The sequence below is a fragment of the Frieseomelitta varia genome, unplaced genomic scaffold, assembly GCF_011392965.1.
Source record: "Frieseomelitta varia isolate USP_RPSP 00005682 unplaced genomic scaffold, Fvar_1.2 scaffold_447, whole genome shotgun sequence".
NCBI classification, from domain to species: domain Eukaryota; kingdom Metazoa; phylum Arthropoda; class Insecta; order Hymenoptera; family Apidae; genus Frieseomelitta; species Frieseomelitta varia.
The window spans coordinates 626,496-636,495 of record NW_025110198.1 but is presented as its reverse complement, the minus strand read 5'-3'; the positions used below and the strand labels follow the sequence as shown (position 1 = coordinate 636,495).

The 10,000-nt window shown below is 40.5% G+C and overlaps 1 protein-coding gene across 3 annotated transcripts in view; it reads left to right on the top strand.

The window, feature by feature from the left end:
- Positions 1 to 3,601, top strand: part of LOC122532319 (junctional adhesion molecule 2A-like) — a 49,290-nt gene extending 45,689 nt beyond the window's left edge. For 2 of the 3 annotated variants that reach the window (XM_043660997.1, XM_043660996.1), the window contains one exon: positions 3,170 to 3,601. In XM_043660997.1, the coding sequence (XP_043516932.1) occupies positions 3,170 to 3,302 (133 nt within the window). In that variant the 3' untranslated portion in view covers positions 3,303 to 3,601. Of the gene's footprint in view, positions 1 to 2,131; positions 2,186 to 3,169 lie in introns of all 3 variants that reach the window. The other variant, XM_043660994.1, reaches the window with a different exon arrangement.
- Positions 3,602 to 10,000: the final 6,399 nt, after the last annotated feature.

The following is a 10,000-nucleotide window of genomic DNA, read 5'->3' as shown; positions in this document are numbered from 1 at the left end:
TTTTAAATATACGCGTACAGGTTTCAACATAAATCTTACAAATGGGCGATTGTAATTTTTAACAGATCCGGACTAAGAAACTAGACTTTTAGTTTACGACGTCGCGGTTCGTCTGCTCGTCCATTTTTATCCACGCGAACCGCCTTACCGAGACAGCTACGTGGCGGCTACGTTTTCTTGTATCTTCTCTTTTTCCCTCGTTTCTCTTTTTTTCATTTCTTTTTTTTTCCCCTTCTGCGCCAGACACAGGGCGAGAGAATCATCGATACTCTTGAAAGTTTCGCGCGGTCGCCAAACGTTCGACGATCAGTTCCGCCGTCTTTCCGTAATTCCTTCCATTTCTCGCCGTATCCTGAATTATAAAATGTCGAGCAGGTCGCGCACCTGTGCTCGCGGGGAACCGCACTCGTATCGATTGGATCTCCGATCACCGCGATACCTTTCGGCTGCCTGCCAATCCCGATCTTTGGCACGCCGACCTCTCGATTATCGTGAGTGAAACGTCATCGGGTGAGATACGATTCTCACAGAAAGAAAAAGAAAGAGAGAGAGAGAGAGAGATTTTCTTCTTTGGAACGTCCGACGTTGCGACAGCTTCGAGTATCGCGCGATCCTTGCTTGCTGCAGTTGTTCGAGAATAAAGAAACGGAGGATTATTGGTGAGTGATCTTCTTTGCATCCTGTCGTTGTAGAATTTCTCAAGTTCAGCTGTTGTAACTTTGAGTTAACTCGACTTAACTTTAACTTTATCAACCTGAGTTTAAGTTAAATCGAAACTTTCTCGGAGAAATTTGGTACTCTCTTGGCCACAAGTCACAAGTCACCGTAGCTTCTCGTTTCGACTCTGAATATTTTAAGATACTCTCTTCAACGTGTCACGCGTGTACGTGAGAAACACGGAGTTGGAGCATAAAAAATTAAACTCGGTTGAATCAACGGCCGCAAGATAATTATCCAGCAGTTCTTTTTGAAGAAGAATATAAGGAAACGTAGAGCTCGGAGCGCTCGGGCCGGTGTTACGTAGTACACCGGCGTTCTCCTTACACAAACAACTTCATTTAATTAATCGAAATAGGTTCGCTGTCGAGGAAACAAGCATGCAAACAAAAGTACGCTCTTAACCCTTGCTCGCTGAACGCTGTTTTGAAGATTCCTTCTCTTTGTTTTTTCCTCTTTGAGTTGGACTTTCGTCGCTTGCGAGCCCTTGGGACTTCCCGCTGGTAGAGGCGAAATGCCAGCACCGATATTGCCAACCGTATTACGCGCGAGAAATTTTGTCTGACGAAAATTCGAATACAAAACTCGGATCTTTGAACGCGAAGCACACGCTAGTAGTACGATCCGTTTCGAGTCGGACAAAGAAACGCTACGATGTTGAACTGGACTCCGCTACTTTTATTTATTATCATTCTTTTTTTTTTTTTTTTAATTTTACGACGAAAGATTTCAATTAGCGATGGCAAGTTATCAGACTCTTTAAATTTATCTTCGCGTCTCGTGTGATGATTCATACACGTTTGAAAAATTCACGATATTATTTCAGTAATAATGCACGCGCAGCCAATATTTCCTTTCTCGACTGATGGGAAATTCGTACTTTTACAAGGCGCGGCTACAGGTACGGGACTTGAAATGAATTTGTCCGCTTTACTCATTGAATAATTCAACAAAAATTTCATTATCCGTATTTAATGGACTTCTGCATATCGCGCGGCGATATTCGTACCTACTCGCACTCGTAAATTTCCTACAGATATCGGCAGTGATAAATAAATAATGACAACACCTGCAGCTTAATTATCGTCGAGCTTCTCAACGTTCATTTTGATGGCCTCTCCGTGATAATAATGTGTCGTATAATGACATTCAAATCCGCTGAATTAATCACAATTTATTAATTATTAACAAATTGACGAGCCGTGCGTCGCGGATTGCAGAGATTCCTTAATTTCATTTCTTTGCGAAAGTCGTCAGACTTTCGCGCTCGTATATTTCGTAACACCGATGCACACCATTTCGCTCATCACACCGTACTTATTAATTACGGAAGACATTTCGATGCATGTCTTCGATTTGGGAGGCAAGAGGCAGCCGGCTGAGAATTTCACGAAGCAATTTCGATTTTTCGAAGGGAGAAGCAGCGTTGACAGCGTTGGAATTTCACCGAGGAGCAGCACCTCGCACGGTAAGTCGCCCCCTTTGAAAGAAATTTCTGCTTGCTCGACAGAAGCCCGCGTAAAGTCGACTTTCAGTATTATTCTTTCGATCAGTCAAAGAAAGAGATAACGTCGCACATCGTTGCCTAACTTCGTTCTACGTGTTCCCCCCCTTTTTTTTTTGTTTCAAAGTATCATTCCCCCTTTCGCGTCGCAACGTAGACGGACAGTGAGATAGATGGATCGAAGGAATCGATCGCAATGGGATTTCCATAGAAATATCCTGGAGCTGGTTACTTTCTCGTGTCCAAACTAATAGAGGAGACGAAAGTATTCGGGTTGGTGGCATTGTCACGCGAGCCTTATATATATATATATATATTTCGTTCTAGCGTTGGAGTTGAAAATATAGATCACGCGATAACTTTATTTCTATTAATTTGTATTGCATTTACATGTATATCAAACCTTAAATACTATCGTTCGAGTTACCAAAATCTCGCGTGATTGAAAGTGAAGTGAAATTGGAAATTTCAGAATTTAATCTCGAATGGCCCGACCGCGATACTCGTTGGCAGTTAATTTGTATTAACGCACAAAAATTTATATTAACCCTCAAACACTGTCATCGGGTTTATAACTGTATTTAGAATTTATATTAAATTATTATGTTACCAAAATTTAGAGCGTTCGATTTTATTCCGCAATAGAATAGAATTGAAAAGTAATTTAATTCTATTCGGCTCGAATTAACATTCACTACATATTTATACGAACCGTGAAATACTAATTGCGTTACAGGCGTTACGACTGTATAATTGATATAATAATCTATTTCAGCCAAATCTCCCTAATTATCTCTGATCTTTTTGAAGATAACGAACCAGTTTCCATTTTTAACAATTCGATTTTTAATTCTGCCATCCCTTTCGAAAACTCCCCTCTGTTCAAATCTGCTGTTTATCTTCTGTAACGATGTTGCCCGTTCTTCTTGATTCTTTTCCCTGTTGCAGGGCTAGAAGTGAAAGGCAACGCTTTCAACGAGACAGCGAGACACGAGGAGACTGCAGAGACGAGCGGACAATAGAGTGCACGCGACACGTCCGCACGCAACAATGCGCACTTTGCCATTCCCGAAATTACTAGCAATTAGCTTGGATTTATTCGCGTGGAATTATTTCAAATAAACGTCCCCGAGATGGTGGATGATAAAAGATCGAAAGGATAGCGTGTACGCCTTTCGCCTCTTGTCAATCGTGCATTCACGTTGCGAATCTAGTACGCGTACAGTGGAAACTGCAGTTAAGTCGTAATAAAATGTATGGGGAATTACGAGATACGTTACGTTATACGGGGGCAATATAATTTTTATGTTCATTTAGTATGTTACTGTTAGGAGAAAGTACACACAGCTGGGGGACATTATTCAAAGGAGAGTAGATCGACTGTTAAAATAAATAAATTTTTTTCACGTTGAGATTGTGTCATTTTATTAATGTCATCTGTCCTGCGTGCTGACAGCTTTCCGAGAAAGCTCGCGGTAAGTCCAATAAATGAGCGATTTAGGTGTTTGAAAACGCGCGCGAGAGTTCCGCGAGTTTGACATCGAGTTTCCCGGAAGTACCGGTGAAGATTTTCGTGGAAAAGAGAAAATCAATGCAAAAGTTCCAGAACTTTATGAAATGCGAACAACCGTCTGTTTGCATTTCAATTTTTGACTGATAGGATTTCAAGCGTGACGCGCCTCCGCTTCTGCTTGAATTTCTGTGCAGAAGAAATGAAATCGTTCGAATCCGACGATATCTGTTTTGTCTTGTTGAAAATTATAACGAGCGTTTTTGAATGTTCTGCACGTTCGCGCGCCATTAAGTTTCGTAAAAATGCACGGAAATCCACCGTCTACTTATCGTTAAGCTTTGTTTAATGTTTGTACTAAAACCGAGGCTGAAACTTTTGCTCGTTAAATATCGTAAAGAGCATTATGCCTCGACTATTTCGTACGTGTATGCCCACTCCAAGTTAATTAAAGTCAATACAAAAATTTACTGTTCAAACTTGAAATTAATACCGTCTGAATTCTCCATAATCGCTCAACTCTGACAGGCCTGGCCATTCTGATCAAACAAGTCAGCAATTCCAAAGTGAAACAGCCGAGCTCGTGCACCACTCTCGATATACCAAAATGATCGATAGCTGGTGCCAGAAGAAGGTCCCATTCCTCGCCCTAACTTGCCTCTATCGATGCAAGTTGTCGTGCGCCGCCGCCGTCGCCGCCGCCGATACATGCACGAACAAAATAGCGTGGAACCACGGCCGATCGCGGTCGCATAATCAACTCTATTGAGCAATCCAGCCACCTATGGATTGCCAGCTGACAGCGCTGGGCATCGAAGTAGCCACGTGCAGAGCGGAGTCTCTATAGCCGGAACGGGTTTCGCCTCCAGAGCGGAGGCTGGCTGGATGATGGTCGGCGGTCTGGCGGTCTGGCGGTCTGGCGGTCTGGTCTCGCGGGTCGACAGCTCGGTAGGCCGACCGCCGTCCCTTCTCTCGTCCGCTATTCACACGCACGTCTCCGTCACAAGCCGCTTCCTGTGTCGCGACGCGTGTCCCCGGCGACACGGCCGCGCAAATAAACGGAGAACGCGAGCTTAATTGCACCCTTTCTCTCGCCGTGAGCCGTGTCTCCATAGGAGGCCTGCCTCTCGTCTCCTCCGCACCCCGGACTTCGGCAAACTACTCTACACGGTTTTCGACTTTGCCGAGAGGAGCGAAAGAGGGCGAGAGTTTTCTTTTTTTTCTCTCTCTCTCACTCTCTCTCTTTCTCCGTTGCAAGCGCGATGCAAATCCGTCTGGCAAACACCAGTTGTAAGGACACGGATTAGAGATCGCTGTTTCGAGCGATTTATACACGCGTACGCGTGAAAACGTGTATCCGAGGCTCCCGGTGGAGCCTTAGCACATCGGCGCGCCCAATCTGCTCCCAGGGTACGCATATTTTTGGAGCAACTTAGGGAAACTTTGTACGATGCATATGTATGCACTTCTTTAATTCACATTGATAAAATATTCTTAACTGTATTTTTTATAGTAATATTTAAGTTTAATTTTATTTAATTTTATAGTAGTATTTAAGTTTAATTTTATTTAATTTCATAGTAATATTTAAGTTTAATTTTATTTAATTTTATAGTAACATTTAAGTTTAATTTTATTTAATTTCATAGTAATATTTAAGTTTAATTTTATTTAATTTCATAGTAATATTTAAGTTTAATTTTATTTAATTTCATAGTAATATTTAAGTTTAATTTTATTTAATTTTATAGTAATATTTAAGAATCTGTTTATTATGTATTTTTAGATAGCCTGTATTTTCTCGTATTTCTTGAATTATTTAACACACGATTGAAAGGGTTCAAGAGAATGTATAGCATTTAACAAGTGTATTATTTTATTAATAATTAAAATTGTTTTTCATTTCAGAGGTATTTTATTAAATAACATGAAAATATCTCTAGTAACGTTTCTTGGCGTAGTATGTTAGGAAACAATTTCCCTACTTCTTGAAAAATTATATAACATTGTAATATGTAATTATATATTATACATAATATCATATAACATAAATTATATATAACATTGCCTAGGTCGTGTCCCCTACGATGCAAAAAAGCGTTTCGCGTCCGCAACGTTGAAACACGAGAATTCTCGTCTCCCATCTGCAACAGTTGAGAACCGACAGACGCGAATTCGCGTCTCCCGTCCACAATGTGTTAATATACACTGTTCCGCGCGTGTTTTTAGCTCAGAGAATCTGCGCACGATTTTTAGGGTGTAAAACCGTGGTCTTAAACCAAGCAACGCAATTTCTCGCGATTTCCTTGTACACGACGATCTACGACGACGTGTACGTACGCACGTACGATGCTAGATATATAATATATACGGCGGAGAGGATGCAAGGACCGCTCGGAGGATTACATGGTAAAGCGGTCGGTTTTCCAAGAAGGCGTGCATCACGTTACGACAGCCTCTCGATTTCTCGCCGGTTACCCACCACTTTGCTGCGCCAGTGAATTTTCATTCGCGCCCTGGCTACATACGCCAACGTACACACACACACGCACGCACGTACACACACACACACATACATACGTCTTGGTGCGCCGAGCTACGAGTACGAAACCGCTATCTGCTCGTTCGCGAACGAACGGACGAATCGACAAACGTCTAACTTCTCAAACAGACCGAGATAACATCTCAACTGGAAAACGCACTTTCGAAACAAACCACGGAAATATCTCTCTCTCTCTCTCTCTCTATCTATCTATCTATCTATCTCTCTCTTTCTCTCGTTGTTTCCTCGTCTGTCTGTCCGTCCGTCTGTCTGTCTGCCTGCCTGTCTGTCTGTCTGTCTTTACGCCCGAAGAAGAAGATGCTCCGACGTGATTTGCCGACGATGAGAAGACGCGAGGATGTTTCGGGGTGGGGAACGCGACCTCTCGAAAGGACGCGGCAAACAGCAAAGATCCGATCGAATGATTTTCGTTTTTTTCCCCTTCCGTCTCTTCATTCTCGCCCCCAGTTCGTTCTTTCGTCGCACTCGAGACTGCACTCGAGCGAGGCGAGGAAGGGCGACGAGTGATTCGTCCCGGTGCCGCGAAACTTGCTGCGAGGCCTCGTTACATCCTCCGGATGGTTTGGCAAACTTCGCGGCAACTCGCCTACGCGACATTTAATTTCATAATCAATGGCAATTTTGATCAAGGTGAAACGCCACTTGAAGGCGGGACCTTCCGAAATGCGCAGCCTGTCTCTCGCGAAGAGGGCAAGAGTTGCGAGAATAAACATAAAATGACGACGTGCGCTAGGAGCAGACAAACTTATGAACGAGCGAGGCCCAGTGAGAAGCTGAATTGATCGAGTACTCTTTCCGCAAATTTATCAATTTCTCGTTGTCCGTACGAGTTTCGGAACAGGAATTTCATTGCGGGAAATTTAGTTTTCAAGGAAAGAGACGGCACGAGTATCGAACACAGAAATTATGTATAAATAATAAAACACTGGTCCCAGCATTTCATCCTTCTCTTGCCTTTATGATATTCTTCCTTCTACATTAGCGAGGCAGATATCTTTACATATTGTCCTTCAAACTTTTAAAAAGTACGTAAAAGCATGCTAACAAAAATCAATAGAATTTCAATCTGCTAAAATGAAATACTTGTAATATTTATAAATATTTATAAACGCCGTTCGGATTTCAATAAGAGTCGTTTAAAATTTACATTCCGAGGTGGTAAAGCAAACCCCCAAGTTCCATTTTCGTTGCTGAAAATACGAATTTGCATAAATATGCACGGTCAATTCATAACTAATCGAACAGTTGCTGATCACATACAAATCGTGATAATTAACCCTGGTTATCGAGGAAACGATTAATCGGACAAAATTATGTATTCACGCGGGATAACGATTCAAAATACCCGGATAGAAATTTACGAAAGTTATTTGCAATAGTTACGGCGAAATGAATGAACCAGTGATTCGCAAACCATATTTACGACCGCCGATTCCTTAATTTAATTCCTGTTCAAAGAACATTTCTGACAGAATTCCCGAAAGAGTTCTTTTAAAAATTTCACGACAACCGAATTTGTTTCAATTGATGAACTGCATTGAATTGCAAAACAACATGACAAATGTAAAGGAAAATCTGACAATAAAGTTGCTTCAGCAAGATCCATATACATGAGCAAAAAAAAAAAAAAGAGAAGAATTAGAGAATGAGATTTTTATTGTAATGCAAAATATATTGAGTCTTCATATTTCAAGGTTTCCAATAAAATAATTACTTCAGAGTTTCAAACGCGTTATTAATGACCCTTCATACACTCTCTATTTGTTTTTTCGATGCTTGCAAGCGAAAAGGAAAAGTTGAAAAGAGTTCCATCAACTAGTATTATTGATAGGTGATCACAAGAGTCTGAATAATGAAACTTAATTTCGGCGTATTACAGTTTTGATCTTCCATATGTTACGATAGCAGACAGTTATTAATAGTCTTTATCGAGTGAAACTGGAACACGAAATAAAATAAGAAATAAAATCTCGATTTTCAGTCAAAAATACCTCCCGACTTTTAAAATATTCAAGCTTAAAAATTTTTCGAAACTTTCAAATACCAGCAGCACAGCTGGTTCTAGGGATTTGGCACCAAGCCACTTCTTCGAACCTCATGTTCTCCTGATACAAAATTGAAAATTTCAGCGCGAAACACCTTCTGACTATTGATGTAATCTCGCTTAAATTCTTTTCGAAAAACTTCTCTATCAGGACAACCGATCAACAGGCCGTCTCGTCGCGCCACCTTCTCGATACTCATGCTGATAAAAATTCGAAATTTTAGCGAGGAACATCTTCTAGCACTCCAGATATTCCCGCTTGAAATTTTTTTCTATATCAGGAGCACGAGGAGCCTTCTCGTGCCACCTCTTCGATACTCATGTGCTCCTGATACAAAATTCTAAATTTCCAAATACACGCTGTTTTGAAAAATTTTCGAAAATGTGCAATTGGAATTCCGAAAACATTGAAATTCCGCTCTATTTGCAAACATTGGTTTGTTTATTTTTGTTTCAAATGTTTATTTACATTTTATTAGTGTAAACACACATTGTTTCAAATTGTCAAAAATTCTATAAGCGTGAATATCTTCAAAAACAGGAGGTATGCCTGGCTGAAATTTAAGATTTTGTATCAGGAGAACATGAGATTAGAGAAGATGGCACAAGAAGGCCGCCTGTCGAACGGTTCTCCTGATACAGAGAATTTTTGAAAAAATTTCCAGCAGGAATATCTGGAAAGCCAAAAGGTGATTCTCGCAAAACTTCGAATAATGTATCAGGAGGATATGATTAAAAAACATTGCAAACCAAAATAAACAGACCAATATTTGCAAACAGAGCGAAACTTCAAAGTTTCTTATATACATATATGTATATATCTCAATTCCGGCAGTTTATTCACCTACAACACGTGTAATCAGTTCATTCTAGGTAAGTATGGGTAAGTATTCGTATGCTAAGTTAGTTTTAAGTGAATTATTATGAAATTAATTCAAACACTTGTGGATAATTCATGGATACTGGGTAAGTAAAGGTAAGTACAGGTAAGTATGTGATGAAATTTAAGACCTTGTATCGGGAGAATTTGAGATTCAAGGAGGTGGCACGCCAGAATCCTAAAGATAGCTATTCCACTGATACATCAAATATTCAAAACTTTCTGGCGTGCCACCTCCCGGAATCTCATACTCTCTTGATACAAAGTTGAAAATTTCATCAAAAAATTCCAACCTGCTTACAGAATATTCGCGCTTAAAAATTTTTTGAATGTTGGGAGTATCAGGAACACAGCCGTCTCTAGAATTCTGGCGTGCCACCTCCTCGAATCTCATATTCTCCTGACACCAAGTCTAAAATTTCATCAAGTGATTCCTACTTACTCACAGAATATTCGCGCTTAAAAATTTTTTGATTGTTGGGAGTATCAGGAGCACAGCTGTCTATAGAATTCTGGCGTGCCACCTCTTGAAATCTCATATTCTCCTGATACAAAGTCTAAAATTTCATCAAATAATTCCTAACTGCTTGCAGAATATTCACGCTTAAAAATTTTTTGAATGTTGGGAATATGAGGAGCACAGCTGTCCCTAGAATTCTGGCGTGCCACCTCTTGAAATCTCATTTTCTCCTGATACAAAATCTAAAATTTCATCAAATAATTCCTTCCTGCTTGCAGAATATTCGCGCTTAAAAATTTTTTGAATGTTCGAAGTATCAGCA